The sequence below is a fragment of the Panicum virgatum genome, chromosome 9K (genome assembly GCF_016808335.1).
Source record: "Panicum virgatum strain AP13 chromosome 9K, P.virgatum_v5, whole genome shotgun sequence".
In the NCBI taxonomy this organism is placed as follows: domain Eukaryota; kingdom Viridiplantae; phylum Streptophyta; class Magnoliopsida; order Poales; family Poaceae; genus Panicum; species Panicum virgatum.
The window spans coordinates 53,838,368-53,860,686 of NC_053144.1; the positions used below are offsets into that span (position 1 = coordinate 53,838,368).

Consider the following 22,319-nt stretch of genomic DNA (forward strand, 5'->3'; position numbering starts at 1 on the left):
ACCAAACCGGAGGGTCGTTGACGTGCCGGCGAGCCACCAATGCTCCAAGGAGGCCGGCGCACCGAGATACAAGTTTGGTTCACTCTAGAATCACAGCACAAGGATCTAAACCTTGCTTGGTCACTCACTCAAGAGCTAACCTGGCACTAACACTCACAAAGCTTGTGCTAAGGACTAAGAATTTGATCTCTTTGCTCTTGGATGGCTTGGAGGTGTTCTTGGATGTGTGTGTGATGTCTTGGGACTCCAGCAAACTCAAAATGGCCAGGGTGAGGCATATATATAGGCCACCAACTCAAGAGAGCCGTTACTAACCGTTGGCTAGTTTTCTGCGTAGGCATCGGAACTTCCGGTGCAGGGGCATTGGTTCTTCCAGTCATACTGCGCTCTGAAGTAGCCGTTGGTCTCTCTGACACAGCTGCAGCAACTTCCAGGGACCATCGGTTGAACCGATGCTATGGCGTCGGAACTTCCGGTGACACTTAATCTTCATATAGTCGTTGCACCTTGCTGATGTCATAGAACTGATGCATTGCTCTGGTGGCCATTGGTGCTTCCGGTGCTGAAGGTTTGGCTGCTGCGCACTTGACATCGTCTTTGGACAATAGTATGTTAATTGCACCGATGCCTCTGAGTGACCCGTTGGTTAAACCGGTGCTACTAAATTTTTCTCACTTGGCTCAGTATGCACGCCCAATTACACCGATGCAATGGCGTCGTTTCTTCCGACAACCATCAGATGTTCCGATGGTGGGGCATCGGTTAAACCGGTGCAGCTGAATCTGCAACTTCTCGTCCAATATGTCGCGGCGATCTTTTGGATACTTCAAATATCTTCTCTATGGATTTTCACTATACTTTGGCACCTCTACGACGGATTGGACTTGGCATCTTGATGGTGGATTGGACACGGCGTCTCGACGATAAATTGGACATTGCGTCTTGACAATGAATTAGACGTGTTGAATCATATCCATGGGACCTAAAGACTCTTACAAATGTGATCTCATAAACTTGTTAGTCACATTGATTATGTTGTCACTCAATCACCAAAATCATAAACAGTGGTCTAGATGGGGCCATGTTCTTTACACAGAGCTACAACTTCTACCGTACATTGTGAGGGATGGCAGTTATAAAAGAAAATATCTTGTCCATGAAAATGACTACCAGAGAACAAATTCTATCTTCGACAATACAGCATGAGTAGTGTTTACTGTCAAGCTTTATGTATGTATGCATCTATGCTGCATTCCTCCAGAAAATAATTATGACTACTTGGATATTCTCAGCCAGTCACGACCCCTCGTATTTAGAATGAGGCCGCCCTGACGTTTGCTTGTGGTCGTTGACACGTGGGTCTAGGTCAAAACGTCAGTGACTCAATTGCAGAGAAAGGAAAATCAGAGCAACCGTTTTCCGTATTTATAGGGTGGTAAGATCTTACCCCAAATACAAGTCAAGATTCTACGAAATAACTAGAATTCCAACCACCATTTCGAGTCCGTAGAAACCGGACCAAGCACTACAAAGTGGAGCATACAATTTTTCTAATTATTTCTATTATTATTAGTACCCAAAAAAGAAAACAAGGTCATGATCTGGTAGGTAGTCAGGTTTTCCAAAACACTGGACATTGTTCAAGGCGATGATCTTGTAGCTCTGGCCCGGCGAGACACGGTGGGGTAAATTTCAGTTAAATTGTTGATATATGGTCCACGGATTAATATTGTCGCATCTAGTGTAACAAGATGTTGGACCATTGCTGGAGAAAGTTCATGTCGGGAAACTGGTGGGCTACAGTGGTCAAGTTGAATGGATCGAGTGTAACACCTATCTATTTATTTTCCGAAAGATAAGATTGGACGTCATGATTCATGAAATATCCGGGACAGAGTAGAGCAGAGCACGAGCATCGGCCAACTGTGCGCCGGCAGGACGGCACATATGGTTCTCCCTCCCTAGACCGGGTCTTCCTGCACTACGGAGGCTGTCCACTCCACAGTCCACGGCGCGGCGCACGCGGCAGGCCGGCCGTCGCGTGGCTCGCTCGCTCGGTGGTACGCCTACGCTTATGGCTTATCCGGCGACGTGATCCACGATGCGAGACCGACACGGCTGGGACCCTGATCCTCACGTCCTGCTCTGCTCTGGCTGGTCTACTAAGGCCGTGTTTGGTTGCAGCCTGGAAATTTTTTGAAAATGCATCTTTCTATATTTGAAGTACTAAACATAGACTAATCACAAAAATAATTACAGTACTCGTCTGTAAATCGCGAGACGAATCTAATGAGCCTAATTAATCCATCATTAGAGGTTATTTACTGTAGCATTACTGTAGCAATTTAGCATCTGATTACAGCCTAATTAGGTTTATTAGATTCGTCTCGCCATTTACAGACAGCAGTCGCAATGCGTTTTTTATTTCGTCTAGATTTAAGTCTCCATGCAAGTGCCGGAAAAAAAATTTGGAATTTGGAAAAATGGAACTGAACACGGCCTAAACCCCTGGCCCTGACGCCACGCCAGTACGCCACCTTGTGCTGCTGAAGAGTTGGTCGTCTCTGACCGATCCGCATCCGCCTGATGAATCTTGAGGTGAGCCTGCCTCGCTCGTCTTCCTGTTCCCCCTCCCGAAGATGTAGTGGTTTCGATCTCATTCCTCCCTGATTCTGATGCTTCTCGTACTCCTGTTGAAGCTCGGGCCTCATCTGGATCAGGGTTCTCTTGTAGATTCTTTTCCCTCTGAACGAGATTAGATTATTACATTGGGTTCCTCCTCCTCGAGCTGCAATATGTTGTAGATCTGTGGGTTATTTGTTGGTTCTGATGTAGTTTCCAGCCCATGATTTCTTCTCTCACGAGTAGCAGACCGTCCTTGGGATCCATGGCGACAACTTGATACGCGTGCTCTAGGTCTTCTCCCCGTGCTTGCCCAAAAGACTCATAGGTTGCCTAACGTACGTTGTTCTCCTTTAATTAAGCACCTTTTCAGTGTGTAGTTCAGCAATGAAGTGAACTACAATGAAGTGGCTACATCGTTCTTTGCCTCTCGAACTGAAAAATAAAAAATGTTGGTTTAATTGATTGATGTGCAATAGAGGTGGAGAAAGAGTTAACATTTTCATTCTCCGATGTGAATCAAAGTGCAAGTTTTAGGACTATTCCGTCCATAGCCTAATACTTTGCAGACTTGGAACTGGAGATCTTTAGTTTTGCTATTGCAATTTTACCACATTGCTATATGTTTTGCTGATGCTATGATGCTTTCTACATTTCCTTGGGAGTTGGGACTTCCAAGAAATTTAACTGATGGTCCAAATTTTCAGCAATCTACCATATATTTTGTTTTCTGAACAACATTTCACTAAAATCGGATATTGACGTGTTGGATGACTTTGAAGATTTGTGGATATATGTCAACTGGCATGCTGGGATATAACTGACTATTGTCTTCATGCAACAGCTGATTAGGTATAATCTCTTTTATCCGCACCGAAGAGAAGCTGTGATCATGGCATCACTAAGTGCTGACCTTTTCTATGACATACTCAAGCGTCTTGATGCTGCAGCTCTGGCAAGAGCAGGCTGTGCTTGTGCTGACTTTCGTGCCATATCAAATGAAGAGGACTTGTGGGAGAATGCTTGCAACTCTCTGTGGCCATCGACGAGACTTGGTGATGTTAGGAGCTTGATTGTTTCTGTTGGTGGATTCAGGAAGTTCTATGCTGATTGTTTCACTTTCACCCTTATATTGAACAAAGATGTTCCTGTAGTTCAGACAAATGAAACTAATCCCTTTGCAGAAGAATGGGCCGAGTCTGACTATTACTACGATGACATGGATGAGCTTGAAAACTCCCAGCCTTCAGACTTTGTATCTCTAATTGACATATGGTACAAAGACCGTGCGCTCTACTCGAAGGTCATATGGGGAATTCCCAACTCAGATGGTGCCAATGGATGGTTCTATAACTGTCCATTCCGTATAGATTTATTTCACCACTCATCTGAGAACAACGAGAACAATAATGGAGAGGTATTCCTATCAACCATCAGTGACTTACCATCGGTGCCCTCAATAGAGCAAGAAAGGAAAGATGGGAAACTTTGGAGGGAACTGAATGATGGCATAAAGTTGAGCTGGATCATTGTCAACAGAAAGATGAAGCGGGCAGTGAACCTGACAAGTTGGCACCCACTGGGTGGGCAGAGGCACTGGCCAACTGATACTGATTTTGTTCTACGGTTTGGATCTGTCCTTCCGGCAAAGGAGGTCCTGCCATGCCAGGTAGCAGAATGCATTCTGCTGATGAAATTCCGCATGACAAGCATGGGGAGTGAGGAGGCTGGGGAACCTTCGACGCTTGCATTGACGGAACTGAGTTTGCAGATCGAAGACATGGGTGGTGTTCATCTCAACGGGCGTTGCAGCCTCCTCCTTCTCAAGGAGGCACTCAGCTGCCATCGGAGTAGGAATTACGATGAGGTGCTGGAGTCTTGCAATTTGTATCTGAAGGCACAGAGCGAGCTGAAAGAAGAGAAGATACGCAGCGAATGCCGGTTTGACACACTCTGTATTGTCAGTGGCATTACAATATTTGCTGCCATCAGTACCATGTGCTATAGAAAGTTTGAGAATGTTTGACTTGGGTAGTTGCAGAGTTACTGAATTCTACATGCGTAAAGCACTCTGTATAGCGTGGATTTCAGAAATGATGTAATGCATGCTTGTGAGCTGGTAAACACAGCCGACTAATTGCTGGGTATTATCTTTCAAGGGGGGGGGGACCTCATTTATGAAGATGAAAAACAATTGACAATTTTCTGCTAGCAAAATTCAGTTACTGTCACTATACTCACAATTGATTCAGAAACTACAATAGATCGCAGGAACTGTAGTTCTTTTCTAAGGGCTAATTGGGAATTTTATCATCAGTTCATCACCATACATATATTCGTAGTTCTTTTCTAAGGGCTAATTGGGAATTTTATCATCAGTTCATCACCATACATATATTCGTACTTTGAAAGCGTACAACATTTTAATAGCTATTGCATTGTATAAGATTAAAGAGCTACACTTATATGAGGTAATGGGACACTTTTCTGGTGTCATTTCTAGATTATAAAATTCCTACGCTGCTCATCCAACTACGACAATAAAACATATCATAGCAATATTTGCCTTTAAGAGAACACTGTTTTACCATATAGATCCTTCATGTCCCATGAGCACTGCTGAGCGGTAAAGATGGTTAAGACTTAGACCGGTAGAACAGCACCAGACAATAGAAGCTTAAGTCTTAACAAAAATATGTTCCATACACCTTGGTGCTAATGCATCATTACCTTACAAAATCTCACTAGTAATGCCATTTCACCAAAAAGTAATTTTGACGAAACCATTTGCACCAATTTGATAAACAAAGAAAACAAACACATAATCGGGCAATGCTCGGTAGGAGCTCAGAATAATGGAGGGGCCAGGGATATGACCCATGGACCTATATAATGCGCCCAAACCGTGTGCAAATAAAGAAGTACCCTATACAGCTCACAAAAACAGCAGAACCAGCTGCTGGTGATCATCCTTGCAACATGATGACAATGCTGGGTAGCGTGGGCTCTCTTCTGAAAAAGAAGAGGTAGGAGTGTGTAATTCTGTAGAATGGAAGGGTTTTATTCAGGGCCAGCCGTGTTTCAGAAAAGATCGGCTTTCTTTTTCTGCAATTCTTGCTTCCACCTTGGCTGCTCATAGAATTCCTCTTTGGTCATACCAAACACAGTCTGGAATTCACTGTCCGCTAAATACGTCTGCAGGATCAAAACGAAGTTAGACTTTGAAATTGTTTGAAACATGACGGGCAGTAAATGTAGAAGAAGCTGCCATCATTATAATACATATTCCAATAGGAGACGAATCATCAATTTAGGTGCATCTCTAAAAAAGCCCCAACTTAATCATTGTACTTCAATAAGAGAAAATATCACTATTCCTTGAGTTCCACAGAAGTGCTGGCTGTGCTACTTAGGGAATCATGGTTTAAGATGTCACGAGGAACTAACGAAGGCCTGAAAATTGAGGTGTGTTACGGTGGTTGGAAATGTACCTTTTCTATTTTGGTATGGGTCTCATCTATTTTGGTACCTTTTTCTAGGTACCTCTTATGTCGTGGCTGTCGATTTTTAGCTTGATGGTTGATCCTCATTTGTTTCAACCATTGTAAAATTTCTCCTAAAATTACTAAAAGTGTCACTATCTTGGCGGGTATAGATAAGTCTGAACTATAAGGATAGAAAGGTTCCATTTTCAGGAGTTCTAGAAAAAATGGGTGTGCGTGTGGGTTGAGTTGTCGGTGCTGTACTCTATGTGTTCTTTAATGCGATGATACACAGCTCTCTTGTGTATTCGAGAGAGAAAAAAAAGGATAGAAATATTCCATTTTCTGGAGTTTTAGAAACAAGAATTTGGCTCTGATTATGTTAAAGTCTTGACTCTTTCATTTTGTACTTCTTTTCTAGTTCAGTTTTTTTTTTTTGCAGTAACCTTTGTATACCCTCGTGTTCTTCATAACTAGCAGCATTTGCGGCAAAATGCCTACAATCCTGACTCTTATTTTCTAAATTTTATGTCTGAGAAATTAGAAACCAGCAGTTACCTCTGGGAAATTTGACTTTGATGCAGAGCTCGTAATAAATTTGTAAAGCAAAGAAATACTACTAGCTTGTCTTATGGGATGTGGAAACAGGATCCAATAAATACTAAAGTAAAATGCCCAATTCCTCTATATTTACAACAAATACTCAGCCCTTTCACAAGGAAATGAGGTAACAAAGCAGAACTTTTTTCAAGGATGCAGTAGAAGGTACAAACCTCTCGGCGCTTGTAGTCTATCCCACTAACAGGATCAGTGGACTTCGATATCAAGCGTTCATAGCTAAAGATCGTCTGGCCTCCATTTTCGTTAGCAGTTTGTTCCTGTGAGACATCAGGCTCTGTCCTGCCAGTTTCTGTGGCATCAGGCTCTATTTCCGGTGGAGGAGAAGCAGGAGCTAATTCAGTCTTTGCAGCATCTGCATCAAGTGAAGGTGTCAACCTTTGGCATCAAGCTAGGAGGGGAAAAAGAATGTAACCACAGAATTCTCCTAGTGCCATCTTAATCTACTTTCTGGCAGTTACTCAGTGCATCCTGTTCATTATTACAAGCAAAACGCAAAGAAACACAGTCAAAGCACTGCAACAGATTCCAGATCTCTTTTTACTCTTCTACAGCGAACAAACTAGACACGACATTTAATATTTCTAAAAAAAGGATGCAGAGAGCTAAAAATATCCAATATTAGTTACTGGAGTTTCTGGTGACATAGGAATAATATCAGTGATCTTTCTAGTTTTATTGTCTTCCTAAAAGTGTCGAAACTGCAAACAAAATTTTGGACGACAACTGACAAGTCTTACCTGCTGTTGGGGAACCCCTACCGTGGTGGGGGCTATGAGATCCCTCGGCAGTCAAAACATTGGACAGTGCGGCAACAGCAGCAGCTCGTTGGGACCCTTGGCCTGAATGAGACTGTGTCTGTGATTTTGACGATGTATTAATGGAGGAGGACAAGGCAGCCATTGCTGATGCACGCTGAGTATGTCCGCCATCACCTGAGCTTGGGGGCCTCTCATCCGACTGAAAACACAGTATTGGGTGGTTAGCAGATAAGAAATATTGTGAAGGAAATTATTAGCAATACCTGTTTTCCTTGGGAAGATGGATTCAGTGCAGATGAAAGAGCTGCCAGTGCTGATGCCCTTTGAGTTGGCCCACCATCACCTGAGCTCTTAGGTCCACCCTGCAAGTAATTTAAAGTGGCATGAATGAAAAAAGAAAGAAAACAATGTGAGTTACTTCGTAAATTGAAAAAGAAATGTGGACTTACCTCTGAACGCATTCCAAAAAGGACTGAAAGTTTCTTCTCAAATGAATTCCCATGAATCTGTTTCAAGGATTGTACTTTTATGACATAACATAACAGGCGCAAGTAAAGAGAAAGGTATGCCCAGAAAACATAACATATTTAAAACAAGGGAAAAGTCTACTTAAGTTAACAACGAATAAGAAATGGTAATTTTATAACAATAAATATCCTTTGTGTAGCACAATTTATTTCTTATAGACAAAGATATATGTTCTGTATCCCTTTCTATTACATTTCAAATTGAAATGTCAACATAACCCTGTCCAGCCTCCGCAAACCACAAAATAACTTCTATTGTTCAGTACAGCTCAACCTAAATTTGTAAAAAATAAAATTATGAAAGGCAATGAAAATTAGTTCCCTGTTTTCATGAATTCATCTACATCAAGCTGATGCCAAAAGTACTCTAACTATTAACATCAGAAAGCTTTTTTCCCTCAAAAAGGACATGAGAAAGTTTTATGCTTATACAAGTTGATGTTACCCTTAAATGAAAAGGTAAAACCTTCAAAATATCAGCTATCTTATACATATCGTTGACAAATAGAGCAGAGTTAGAAGCACAAGTTAAATTTTGAAATACAGAAGTAATATTAAGAGTTACCACAGATCGTGTGCTATCCCAGGAGAAGTATGTCCTGAAGAAGCAAGGTTCATTCCCTTCAATGACTTTATAGAGAGGCACATCAGGAGAAATACCTTCAAAGGCCACTGCGTGCTCTACATATTTCTGGGGGGGAAGTAGTAGTCATTGCTAGGAGTTGAACAATAGTTAAAAAATTAAAAAACAGAAAGGTTAAACTTGATATCGCACCTCACCAATTTCAAATGCTTTCTGTTTCTCTTTTGTCTCCACACCCTGACCCATCCAAACAAAAACCTCAGAGTGTGTATCCAGTATCATCGTGTCTTCTGTCAATAAATCGTCTTGTGAAAAATTGAAAACTTCAGTAACCTGCATAAAAACGAGCTTTCAGAATTTTTTTAATAAAAACGAGATTGCTGGAAGCCTGGAACATGACAAATTTATATCAAATAAATACAGCAACAAACCTCTAGCTTCCCTGGTAAATGGCGAAGATGTTATTGTAATGAAGCCAAAAAAAATAAAAGTAAAAATTAGAGTCAATATAGAGCATGAGAAACAGAATGTGATAGCAATAAGAGAAATGTGGATATAAGGGTTTTGTTGACTACGAACCATTCCTAAGAGAGAAGGTATACAAATGAGGCTCTCTGATAGCAACATCAGTTGAAACATTTTTGCTTGTATAATTCTGCTTTCCACCAATAGCTGACCAGAAAGTAGAGCTCTCAGTTCCCTCCTTGCAATGTTTGACAGCAACACCAGGCTGTAAGATTGGGGGTATGGATAATCTTAGTGAGTAATAGTGGCCAGGTTAAGGAAGTATCAATTACTTTCAGTTTTATTAGAGCAGCCGGGGAAGGGGGATTTAACACCAACATATGTGATAGAGTTGGAATTGTCAAGTGTTGGTGTATATTGAGCCCATGTGTATAGAGGCTCATGTATAGGAATTATATATACCCACCCTTCTAGGGTTGGAGGAATACATCCATGATTCCCTCCTAAATGGTATCATTAGCCTAGGGTTAGCCTCTTCTCTCCTCCCTCCCCTCCCAGTCGCCGCAGCCGCCGGTAGTCATGTCCGGCCGCTGGCCGCCGGCGCCTCCACTCCCCTCCTCCTTCCCTCCCCTCCTTTCCTCCTCTGCTGCCGCCACCGGCCCTGCGCAGGGCGCCTGGCTCGTGCCGGCCGCCGGCCCGGCCGCTTGGCCCCGCTCCGCTTGGCCCCGATCCGCCGCCGCCCTCCCTGGGCCGGGCGCGGGCGCGGCGGGATCCGCGGGATCCACCCGGGATGCCGCCCTCCCTGGGCAGGGCGCGGGCGCTGCAGGATCTGCGTCCGCCGCCGCCGCCGCCCCTACGGTGGCCCTTGCCGCCGTTCTCGGGCAGGGCGCGGACGCAGCCGCCGCCGCAGGGGCCCTGGACGCCGCCCTCCCTGCTCCAGGCGCGGGCCCAGGCGCGGGACTTGCCCCTGATGGCCCCCTACAGCCGGCCCTGCCTCTGCAGCAGGCCCTGGACGCCGCCCTCCCTGCTCCAGGCGCGGGCCCAGGCGCGGGACCTGCCCCCGATGGCCCCCTGCAGCCGGCCCTGCCTGCTGCGGCCGCCGCCGCCCACCGCGCTGCCATCGATCCGGCCGTCCTACGGGCCGCGGCGCAGCTGCTGCAGGATCCCGCCGCCGCCGCTGCGGCCCACCGCGCCGCTGTCCCCGCGGGCAAGCAGCCCGCCGCCGACGCCGCGCCTGATGCCGCGTGGACCGGGCTCGGGATGTCGCCCGCGGATGCGCCGCTCTCCGCCGCCGCCCTCCGCGGGCAGCAGGCCGACGCCGCTCTCGCCGCGGCCCTCCTCGCCGCCAAGTCGGAGGCTTCGGCGGCCCAGAAGCGGCTACGCGCGGCTGCTCTCGCCTGGGAGCGCGAGCACGCCGCGGCCGACGCCTCCGCTCTCCGGGTCGCCGAGGCGGAGCACTTCCTCCGCGTGTCCTCCGGCCAGCCCGTCGTCCCAAAGCCCGGGGCCTCTTCCTCCCGCCAGGCCCCGCCCGCTGGATCTGGATCCCGGTACGACCCGACCGACCCCATGGTCGCCCAGCTCCACCTCCAGGCCGCCGGCGTCCAGAACATCAGGGCCCTGGTCACCGTCCTCCTCGACCCGACGTCCTTCTCGACACGCTGATCGAGGCGCAGGACGTGGCGTGGCTGCACCTCGACAGCGTCGCTCCGGCTCCGCCGGCTCCGGCTCCCCGCCCGCTGGATCTGGAGCGCGGTACGACTCCGCCGGCTCCGGCTCCGACTCCCGCTTCTGCCCCTGCCCCTGGAGGTACGCCCTGGCCATCCTTCAGCAACCCATGGTCAGGGCGCATCTCGATGTGGCCGTTTCAGGGTCCGGGAGGGGGGCCTCGTCCTCAGCTCCAGCCGGCGGCCATGTTCACCGGTGCTGCTCCCCTCTCCGCGCCGTACTGGACCCCGCCCGCTCAGCCCAGCCAGCAGCCGACCTGGCCTGGGGGGTGGGACCAGGCCGCTCTGGCGCAATCCTTCAGCACCATGGGACTGACGCTGCCGGTCAGCACTGAGTGGATCGCCGACTCGGGTGCCTCGTTCCACACCACTCCTGATGCCGGTATTCTCTCTTCCGTCTGACCCCCACACCCCTCTTGTCCTTCTTCTATCATGGTTGATGATGGGTCTTGCCTTCCTGTCACCGCTGTGGGTTCTGCTCCTCGTCTTTTTAATGTTCTTTTTGCTCCTCAAATGGTTCACAACTTTCTTTCCATTCGTCAATTTACTGCTAACAACTCTTGTTCTATCGAATTTGACTCTTCTGGTCTTACTGTGAAGGTTTCGGCTTCCCGGCGTCTGCTCCTCAGATGTGATAGCCCGGGGCCCCTTTACACTCTTCGGCTTCCTGCTTCCGCTGCTCCGTCTTCGACTTCTTCTTCGTCTACTGCTTTTGCCGTGACGCCTTCTTCCACCACCTGGCACCGCCGGCTTGGACACCCCGGCCGCGACGTTTTGGCTCAGCTCAGTCGTAGTACCGATGTTCCATGTACTAGGGATCCTGCTGAGCACCTCTGTCATGCGTGCCAGTTAGGTCGTCATGTTAGACTTCTATTTTCTTCTTCTTCTTCGCATGCTGCGCATACTTTTGATCTTATTCACTGTGACCTGTGGACATCTCCTGTCCTCAGCATGTCTGGCTACAAATATTATCTGGTCATTGTTGATGATTTTTCTCATTACTCTTGGGCTTTCCCCTTGCGCACCAAGTCTGAGACCTTCCCCACCCTCTTTCACATCTTTGTCTGGGTGTCCACTCAGTTCGACCTTACCATTAAGGCCGTCCAGTGTGACAACGGGCGTGAATTCGATAACTCCACCTCCCGTTCCATCTTCCTCTCTCGGGGTGTTCAGCTGCGTATGTCTTGTCCGTATACCTCTCCTCAGAACGGCAAGGTTGAGCGGATGATTCGCACGACGAACGACGTTGTGCGCACCTTTCTGATCCAGGCCTCTCTGCCCCCGCGCTTCTGGGCTGAGAGCCTCCACACCGCCAGCTACCTACTCAACCGTCTTCCATCCACTGCTTCTCCTGCTCCCACTCCACACCACGCTCTCTTCGGTACCCCTCCTCGCTATGACCACCTTCGGGTCTTCGGGTGTGCGTGTTACCCTAACACCTCTGACACCGCTTCTCACAAGCTGGCGCCCCACTTGACTCGTTGTGTGTTCCTCGGGTACTTCCCTGACCACAAGGGGTACCGATGCTTTGACCTCACCTCTCGCCGCGTTCTGATCTCCCGACACGTCGTCTTTGACGAGTCGGATTTCCCCTACTCCACCTCCTCCACACCTTCTCCTGACCCCGAGTTGGAGTCTTTGTTTCCGACTGACCCGGTGGTTAAGCCACCGTTACCTGTCTGTCCTTTTTCCTGCAGGTTTTCCCGGCACACCGGCACCGCAGCGGTACGCTCAGCCGGTGCAGGTGTACCGGCGTCGTTCGGCGTCGACACCGGCGCCGCCTCCTGCTACGGAGGCTCCTGCGACGCCTACACCGGAGCCGTCGCCGCTGCCACCTTCTCCGGCTCCCTCTCGAGCCGAGCCAGAGGTGTACCACCCGCCAGTCATCCATCGGGATCCTCGGCATATTCATCCCATGGTGACTCGGCGGATGGCGTCTCAGGCCGCGACTCTCTCTGCCACCGAGGGAGAGCCGCGGGTCTCTCCGGTACCCTCCTCTGTCCGCAACGCCTTGACGGATCCTCACTGGCGTCGCGCGATGGAAGAGGAGTACACAGCTCTTCTTGCCAACCAGACGTGGGACATCGTGCCGCGTCCGTCTGGTTGCAATGTGGTGACTGGCAAGTGGATCTGGACGCATAAGCGTCGGGCTGATGGCACACTGGAGCGCTACAAGGCTCGCTGGGTTCTCCGGGGGTTCACTCAGCGACCTGGTGTGGACTATGATGAGACCTTCAGCCCAATGGTGAAGCCCGCTACGGTGCGCACGGTCCTCTCGCTTGCGCTCTCGTGCTCCTGGCCTGTGCACTAGCTGGACGTGAAGAATGCGTTTCTTCACGGCACTCTCTCAGAGACTGTCCACTGCTCTTAGCCAGCGGGATTTGTGGACTCGAGTCGTCCGGATATGGTCTGCCGGCTCAACAAGTCTAAATATGATCTGAAGCAGGCTCCTCGGGCTAGGTACTCTCGGTTCGCCATGTTCTTGCTGATATTGGGGATCACCGAAGCCAAGTCTGACACGTCTCTCTTCATCTACCGCCGTGGGGATGAGACTGCATATCTGCTGCTCTATGTCGATGACATTGTGCTCACAGCCTCCAGTCAGCAGTTACTTCAGAATATCATCTCCTCTCTGCAGCAGGAGTTTCCTATGAAGGATCTGGGTCAGCTCCACCACTTCTTGGGCGTCACTGTTGAGCCTCGCCCGTCTGGTCTTCTCCTTCACCAGTGGCAGTACACACTCGATATTCTGGAGCGGGCTGGGATGACTGATTGCAAGCCCTGCTCCACTCCTGTCGACACTCAGGCGAAGCTGTCTGCTGATCTGGGTGATCCGGTGGCTGATCCTACTGACTACCGGAGTCTGGCCGGCGCTTTGCAGTACCTCACCTTCACCAGGCCGGACCTCACCTACGCTGTCCTGCAGGTCTATCTCCATATGCATGATCCCCGGGAGTCACACCTTGCTGCGCTGAAGCGTCTCCTCCGCTACGTCCGTGGCACAGTGGATCTCGGCCTGGTGCTTCACCGCTCGTCCTCTGCTGAGCTGGTGGTTTACACCGACGCTGACTGGGTTGGCTGCCCGGACACTCGTCGCTCCACTTCCGGCTACGCCGTCTTCCTGGGCGGCAACCTGGTCTCCTGGTCGTCCAAGCGGCAACCGGTTGTCTCCCGCTCCAGTGCTAAGGCGGAGTACCGGGCTGTCGCTAACGGCGTGGCGGAGGCGTCCTAGCTACGACAGCTCTTGGCGGAGCTCCACAGCCCGCTCGCCAAGAGCACGCTCGTCTACTGCGACAACGTCAGCGCCGTGTATCTCTCCACCAACCCCGTCCAGCATCAGCGGACGAAGCATGTGGAGATTGACCTGCACTTGGTGCGCGACAGAGTCGCCATCGGCGATGTTCGGGTACTCCATGTCCCGACTACCTCCCAGTTTGCTGACATCTTCACCAAGGGACTGCCCTCCTCGACCTTCTCGGAGTTTCGCTCCAGCCTCAACGTAGCCGGTGGCTACTTGTGGCTGGGGGGGGGGGTATTAGCCCTTTGTACTCTTTTTGTACTTTCTTCTTGTCCAGTCTTGAACACCGCTGCGCCGGTTGTTCAGACTGCGGGGAGGTGTTGGCTTTCTTGTTGTCCAGTCTTGAATACCGCTGTGCCGGTAGTTCAGACTGCGGGGGGTGTTGGTGTATATTGAGCCCATATGTATAGAGACCCATCTAGAGGCCCATGTATAGGAATTATATATACCCACCCTTCTAGGGTTGGAGGAATACATCCATGATTCCCTCCTACATCAAGTAGTATGCTACAGCATTTTACCACATGAAAATGAAATCAGTATAACTTTTGGAAGTATAATAACGAAAAATAGATACTCATTGATGACAACAGTTGTGAATAACAATCATAATTCAAATACAATAGACATTAAGAAGTGGTTTATTATGTAAACACTATTCCTAACTAAAAGAAAAAAAATCAAGAAATATAAATGTTAACATATTATCGTATATTAATGTTTTGCCGGTTTCCCTGGAATGCTTATTGCAAAACCAAACTATATATCTTGTCTTTCATGTAGTAGGGTCATGATATCAGATTCATACCCAAGGTATTCTGATATCAAAATAACTTATTATTTTCTGTTATTCATACTTCATATGTCCTAAAAGACTAAGACCAAATAAATTGTAATAGAGGGTACTATGAAAAATATGAATATCAGAATCGGTTTCATTGCTCCTTACCTTCAAAAACTCAGCAACTTTACCAGCCCATTGTTGTTGTTCATAGGAACTTGAGTTGCCAATCCATGTAAACATCACATTTTTGGATTGCAAAATGAAACAATCCGTGGAACTCAAGGATGTTGAGACCTAGAAAGTAAAAATAACTATAAGTTCAAGGGAGTAACATTTTGTGTTGTTCTTAGTTCTTTATAGTTCGAGTGTCTGTTAGCTAAGGATGAAGCTGCTTGTTATTGGAAATGAGTAGCTCAACTATTGCCATTCCCAAAAGGGTAGATATGAAGAAGTAAAAAGTGCAGATAGAACCCTAGACTAGTGATTAATAACACAAAAAGTATATATACATCTAACACTTGTATGCACTCTTTTAAGTCCAACCGCCCAAAAGAACACTATAAAAACACAATGAGAATGCCAGTATGCAGGACCATGAAGAGAAGGACATAGCAATTCCATCAAGCATATTTCTATGCTTCAGAAACAAAAGCGATCGAAGTATATTTACCCACATTTTCTTATAGATTAAGCTTTTGGACAAACTAATAGTTGTAAAAACTATTGAGTTGCATGCACCAACTGATTCAATCTAAAAGCTTAAGTTGATGGGAAGAGGCAGGCAATTCACTTATACTTCAACAACCCCCTCACGTGCAGGCTCCCTCAGACCTCAAACGTGGAAATTAGGAGTCAGCTGCAATTATTTTATTTAATCTTGCCCACTAGAATTCGAACTCGAGACCTCTGGCTCTAATACCATATTGAGTTGCACGCACCAATCGAGCCCCAGCCTCTGCACATTTGTGTGGGTAAGACTTGGGGCTTAAAAAACAACCCTTCCCCAGACCCCGCACAGTGCGGGAAGCCTACGGCACTGGGTACGCCCTTTTTTTTAATAGGAAGATGTGGACAATTCACTTGTACTTCAACAAAAACTTAAATATGTCATAAGGGCAAAAAAACTTAAGTTCGAGACCAAAAGCATTGTTGACCAAGAAACTTGTTGTGCCCCACTTCTTGTCCACAGCACAGGCATAATGGAGGTTAGGCATGAGGGATGTTCTGAAGTATTATTTTGCCTAGTTTTCCTCATTAGATTAAGCTTTAAGGATGGAAGGTGAAGAAAGTCAAGAAAAAGTTTAATCTTGTTTTGATATCTTTATAAGAACAAGTAGAGGTAATAATACCGCATCAACTTGAAGTGTCTTATTGTTATGAACTGATGTTCCAGAAACTCGAATGAGAGCAATGCCATCAGCACAATATGTTTCATCCTTCTGACCCTTCTCTTCTACAAATTTCTTGTAACCAGAGCTAATGCCACCCTGCATGATTTACCAAATATATTTATCTGATAATAAAATTATTCTTCTGCTCTATAGACTACTCCATGAGTTCCTTTGTGGAGCAGCACTCATATGTCGTTAAACATGGCAGTCACAGTGAGGATCATACCTTAAGAATAACCATTGGCTGAAAAAGTGCAACAAATTGAGGTGGCTCTTTTCCTTGATAAATACGACCCTAAAATGATGCAACCAATACATGAAACTCCTCCATAGGAAATATTGTATGTGTCACCAAAAAAATGAATACGGTACCAGGACAGGTCTTCCTTTCATCGAATTCCAAAGGGTATTAGCTATTTGAAAAACCATCTCTTGATCTTCCTGTGTTATATAAACCAAGGGTAAGTTCATGCATCACACAACAACTGTTTGGGTATTGAGTCCACCATGAACCCTTGTATAGTATACATGCCATACTATTACAATATGTAAAGGATCAACATTAATCAAACTTGCACAAGTTTTTCTTTTGTGTGTGTGGTGGTGGGGGGGGGGGGGATTTGAGTTGTGTCTTAAGCATTTGTATACAGAAACTATAATTACCCGGACACTGTGCTTCCCAATCCAATAAGTTAGATAGAACTCTTCTTTTTTGTCACCAGAATGATATGTGTAAAGAACAATATAACAGTCTCCACTGTAGAATTTTCCAAGTTCCTCCTTTGGAAGAGCAGTCTTTGCACTGCCATTTATACACCAAACCTGAAATATACAGATTGTTCTTAAGGTTTCATTTCTATTAATGCATTCCCTAATCCCTTTTGTACTTGATAAGAAGATGCAACTTAGAAAGCACGAAGCAAGTTCAGCTAAACCTCAAGCTTTCCACCACCATCTAGCAAAGGAGGAACTTCATCATTTACTGGCGCGCTACTTTTTGAGATTCCTTTGACATCGACACCTTTCTGCTTCAGTAGCGCTGCATAAAACATATGCTATTAATAATGAAAAAAGATCAATTTTAATATACCAATAAATAAATATTGTACCTGTAACTTTTATCCGGCCTTCCTCCGTGTTGGAATTCCCTGCCGTGCTGCTTGCTGGCCATGACTCAAACTTAGACTTGAATGTATGATTCTCATAACCTTGAATCACTTGAGTTATTCTTGTTGTCTTTGGCCTATTTTCTTTAATAATGAATTTCTACAGTAGGTAATTTTTAGATAAGGAAACATTTTTTTAACAAGGCAACAAACCAAGCAATTTGAGTTCTAGGTTTTACCTCAACCGCTGCACTAGCAGTTTTCCTGTCCTCCACCTGTGTTACCCGACCAACCCACACAAATAGCTCAGCACCACAGTCAAGTAAAAAGCATTTAGTGTTCTCCAGAATTGATTTTGTAAGAACAATGTCTTCTAACTTCAATTGGCCATTATTGATACTGCAAACATAACAATTAACAGTATGGAATAAACTATTGGATTAATAAAATAAAATATGTTCGCCTGTGCGCTTGAGAAAAATACATAAATACATAAATAAATATAAATAAAATAATAAAAGATGAACAATTGAAGAATAGGAAGGCATATATAAAACACATACACAGGGCAGTCAGACCTAAAGGTAAAGTAATGTGATTTATGAACCAACTAGAGTCTTGATTTATGCTGCGCAATTTCTATAAACATCCAAGCAGACTTATATAAACATCCAAGCAGACTTATATAAAGCACCAGCAGACCAACAAATTTTTGTACTAAATTTCCAAAAAGAACTCATTTGTGATCAAGAAACGAACTTCTATAGAAGTAAGCTGTAAATTCAGCACAACAAAATATATTACTAGTTTTGGTTCTCCCTCGAAAAAATTGTGTTCATCAGAAAGTTACAACTTGCAAGTTGTACTAACTTGAAACAAGCCAAATACATTTTTTTTTACTAACAAGTGTCTTTGGTTCATCTCCATAAGAGTGGCCTGATTTTCATGTTGGCTCACCAGACCTATCAGTGACCTCCTTTACCTGGGCTCGTGAATTTAAACTTTTTCCTTTCAAAAATACCATCTCACACTTTCAGAGTGCTTATATGTGATGTTAAGTGATTTAGCTAAGCCCCATCTCACGATCCAGCCCACACTCAGTTCAGTGATCTCTCGCTGCCAATTATTGACTGGGACTCATGTAAGCAATGCATTAGGCAAAATTTGACACAGATTTTGATGTCCTTAAGTGTCACCATGAAAATATGAAAGCATCATAACAAAAAAATCTGATGTTCTTAGTCAGGAACAACTGTTGTCAGAAAGGTAGTACCTGTAAAGTTTTGGTGCTGTAGTTTCAAGAACAACATCATCATCACTTACAGCCTTCTTCCCTATTGGTGCAAAACCTCCAAAAAGGACCCAGAATTCACCGGAATCTGATTCCGCTTGCAATTTCCCATCATCTAATATTGAGAAAAAGGTATCAGTGAAGTCTGTGGACTTGATGAGGTTTTACATGTATGAAAATTATGTGCAGCTCATCTCACCAACAATTGCAACATTACACACTCCATCATGATATTTCTCCTTTAAATGTTGAATCACTTCCAAAGCTTTGGCTCTTTCTTGAATATTGGAGTTTGCACCATTGAATTGATATATTTTCTTTTCAGTATCCAAGATAAAGACATCGTCATGGTTCAATGATGAACGAGAAAAGGGAACCTGAATAAAGAAGTCATTTAGTTAATGCATCACAAGGAATGATTTAAATAGTTGATTAAACATAAATGAAGCAAGGAGGTGGAACACAGCACACCTCTTTAACTCTGATAGCTCTCTTCCCTTTGCAAATGTACAGCCGTGTTTCAAACTTCTCCTCTTCTGGCTTTTTAAACCCAGAAGCAAATCCTCCCTCCATGGGTATGATGCATGGCTTAAAGTATGACAGGAATTTATCAGATTCATAGCCTTGTGGTTCCCTGTGCTGTACTGCTCGACCCCCAAGCATGGTGTCAAGCTCGATTGTCTTGATTGCTGCAGTTCCAGCTTCATCCTGCATAACATCAATGCAAGAAGTGGGCATGGAATTTCACTTCTAACAGAAAATCTGAGGTGTTACAGAAAATCTACCTGGCTAGAATCTTTTCCAATCCAGAAGTGGATGTCAAGAAGATAAGCACCTCCTTTGTTACAAGTCGTCTAAAACCGGACAGATGCATTAAAAAATCTTATTTGCAAAGAGAAATACAAAAATGCCTATAGAAAAAAAGGAAGAAAATCAAAACTACCTGCAGAACTATATACGAATCTCCACAGTAGAATTTACCATAATCTGATTTTGGCAAAGGAACTGGCTTAAAATCTTCGATCCTCCATATTTCTGTCCCTCTGTATTTAAGTTAAGGGGAATACAACATAAAGAGAACAGAGAAGTCCTGACTGGAAAGATAAAACAGCCAAAATGAACCAGCAGCCTATTTACTAAGGATACGGTTTATGACCAACTCCTTGAAACGCAGGCTCAAGTACCACTTTTGCATTTGACATTGCACTGGAGTCTCACAGAAGTTACTCAACTTCAAAGAGGCACCAACCACCAAACAAAAGGCCACAGAACACTAGAAAGCTGTGAACTGCGAAATCGCATTGAAATTTGAATGAGATTGAAAAACCATTAGGAACGATGTAATCTATAACTTCTAGAAACAGAACATTGTACAAGGTCATATCTGCAAACAGATTTGTTTTCAGTTAAGAGATATGTGCAGCCCTTCTATACGGAAGACCGGATGACATGCAGCAAAACATATCCAAGTTTCCGGAACCCACCAAATCAAACACGTTAAAGGTCATGTACTGATTTCACAGTGTCAGATTAGAAAGCATGTCAATTTTAGTGTGGATCAGGAACTCAACTATATGGATCATGCAAAAAAAAAAAGAAAAAGAAACCCAAGGATTGCAGCCTTGGAGTGCATAGAGCCATACATGTTCATTTATGAACAAAACGACCACGGCAACCATCAACAAAAATGTGAGGGCGACGAAACCTTTTGAGTTCTCATGGGACATGACTCCCCAGTAACAGAATTGGTGCAGAGTGCCACAGTGACTAAAAAATGGTGGATTCATGCCAAAGTAGCTGCAGAACAGCAGAAGTGACCGTAGATCAGCCTCAACATCACAAAGCATATATGCGTATTGTGTGTGTGTACGTGTGTGTACATGGGACGCATATGCAACACTATGGACGCAAGCAGCAACCGCCGCCTCGTGCCATCTAGCTAGCGTGGCAGCCTCCCGACTCGGCGGCTACCGATCCAGAGCAGATCCGTTAAACTACTGCACTTAATTGCGAGATGTAGCCGGTGTGTGAATGCAAACGATGGCAAACGAGAGATCTCTCGATCACCCACGCCGAAGGCATCAGATCAACCCGTGTCGGGCCGTCGTCACGGGGGTGGCGGCCCGACCGAACCCGATCGCGCTAGTGGAGGAGAGAAAACAGAGAGAACCCGAAACCAACCGTGGCCGTCGGAGGGGGCGGGTACCTGGCCGGGCGAGAGGGAGAGGGAGGGGGGATCGCCGGTGAGAGGCGGCGGGGTCGACCGGGGCGGGATGGCGTGGAGCCGGAGAGAGGAGGGGGGGCGGGGAGGTGGCAGGCGCCGCGGCAGAAAGAGAGGGCAGCCGGGACTTGGAATGGAACGGGTGGACGGGGTGTTCCGCGACGCCGCGCGTTTTGCGCCTGCCCGGTTTTAGAATGGCCCCGCTATTTATACGCGCCCGGGCGGCAGTGGGAAGACGGGTGGTCGGTGGCAAGGAGCGAGCTCGTACTCTACTCCGTACTTGTATTATAGTTTTTTTTTGACAAAATAGAGGTTTCGATCCCTAAACTTTGTCTTAAGGGTCAAATTCATCCATTAACTTTCAAATTGGTCAATTTAGTCCCTCAACTTCTATTTTGAGGTCAAAGCCATCCGCTGATGTGCGCTCGATCCATGATGATGTGAGACTAATGCGAAAAGTCCTTTTTATCCTGTATACTTCTTCCCTTCCTCATTTTTTGCCGGCATTGTGTAACATGGGATCAGGTTGAGGGCTTGCACATACATTTTCTGTGAACTCAGCCCTGTTGCTAACATGTGATATGTTGATGTTGGTGGCTTGTTTGCTGGGAGAAATTGGAGCAGAGCAGCGGTCAGCTGGCCCCTGCTGCTTGCTTGCCGATTGTGGGTGAGGACATAGAGAAGCTAAATGATGCTTGTGCATTGTATCTGTTCCTTGCTTGCTTTCACGGAGAAGGGGAGAACGGGAGCTGATTCTTGTGAAGCTCGGATTGGAGAGAAACGAGCAGGCAGTTGGTGTGCTACTCGCTTGCTCAGGTGCAAGACGCGTAAAGGAGAAGCCACTTTTTTTGAAGCTAAATAAAGGAGAAGCCACTAGTTCTTGGATTTTTTTTTTAATTCAACTACTTCTTGGATTTGGCGGCACAACTAGCTAGGTCTGCTTGATCAGATAGGGCATCATGACCATGTCCAGCACAAAAGCAACAACGGAAATTATAGATGCGAAGGAGTCAAGGGGCAGAAATGACTTTTCTCATTAGCTTCATCTTAATATGGAGCACCACATCAGCATAAGGATGATTTTTGACCCAAAAATAGAAGTTGAGGGACTAGATTGACCAATCTGAAAGTTGAAGGATGAACTTGACCCTCAAGACAAATTTGAGGGAGAAAAACACCTATTTTGCTCCCTTTTTTTTGAAGTAAGACTACATGTATTACTAGTAGTAGTTAAGTAATTGATGCGCTAGAGTATGTGAGAGTGGGAGAGAATGGGGTGTGCGACCGTTTTACGTGCACCTGTCTTTCGTTTGCCAAAATGCCCATGGAATCCGGAGAGACCGAGCTTGGCCAACTTTGTACGAGATGAGTGAGTTTTATCTCTGAAGATTACAGGATGGATAGCCTTCGTCCAAAGAAACTGATGGGAGAAGTTCGTTCGCTGTA

General features: G+C 46.0%; 2 protein-coding genes across 3 annotated transcripts; one reads left to right on the forward strand and one right to left on the reverse strand.

Annotated features, from left to right (window-relative positions):
• The first annotated feature begins 2,504 nt into the window (after positions 1-2,504).
• On the forward strand, positions 2,505-4,823 carry LOC120652306 (probable F-box protein At2g36090). Of its 2 annotated transcripts, none has more exons than XM_039930082.1 (2): positions 2,505-2,598; positions 3,467-4,823. In XM_039930082.1, the coding sequence occupies exons 1-2, from the start codon at positions 2,587-2,589 to the stop codon at positions 4,646-4,648; spliced, it is 1,194 nt and encodes a 397-aa protein (XP_039786016.1). In that variant the 5' UTR covers positions 2,505-2,586; the 3' UTR covers positions 4,649-4,823. The 2 variants fall into 2 exon arrangements, with proteins under 2 accessions (XP_039786016.1, XP_039786017.1); XM_039930083.1 differs by having other exon boundaries at positions 2,580-2,960.
• Positions 4,824-5,265: 442 nt separating this feature from the next.
• LOC120652307 (villin-2-like) lies at positions 5,266-21,027 on the reverse strand. Its single transcript, XM_039930084.1, has 24 exons — positions 20,859-21,027; positions 19,799-19,940; positions 19,596-19,695; positions 19,438-19,506; positions 19,124-19,360; positions 18,852-19,029; positions 18,635-18,767; positions 17,601-17,760; positions 17,365-17,521; positions 17,191-17,294; positions 16,919-17,077; positions 16,628-16,696; positions 16,482-16,550; positions 16,214-16,351; positions 15,030-15,158; positions 9,173-9,323; positions 9,025-9,035; positions 8,786-8,926; positions 8,576-8,701; positions 7,933-7,989; positions 7,747-7,845; positions 7,463-7,682; positions 6,878-7,077; positions 5,266-5,817 (listed from the first exon to the last, which is right to left on the reverse strand). The coding sequence occupies exons 2-24, from the start codon at positions 19,852-19,854 to the stop codon at positions 5,704-5,706; spliced, it is 2,877 nt and encodes a 958-aa protein (XP_039786018.1). The 5' UTR covers positions 19,855-19,940; positions 20,859-21,027; the 3' UTR covers positions 5,266-5,703.
• Between the last annotated feature and the right edge of the window lie 1,292 nt (positions 21,028-22,319).

Excerpts from the sequence above, each read along its gene's own strand:
- LOC120652307 (XM_039930084.1), bottom strand. The coding sequence starts at position 19,854 with ATGTCAAATGCAAAAGTGGTACTTGAGCCTGCGTTTCAAGGAGTTGGT. Across the intron at positions 17,522-17,600 it reads CTGCTAGTGCAGCGGTTGAG|AAATTCATTATTAAAGAAAA; the intron begins GTAAAACCTAGA and ends TACCTACTGTAG. Across the intron at positions 7,990-8,575 it reads GGGATAGCACACGATCTGTG|ATTCATGGGAATTCATTTGA; the intron begins GTAACTCTTAAT and ends TCCTTGAAACAG.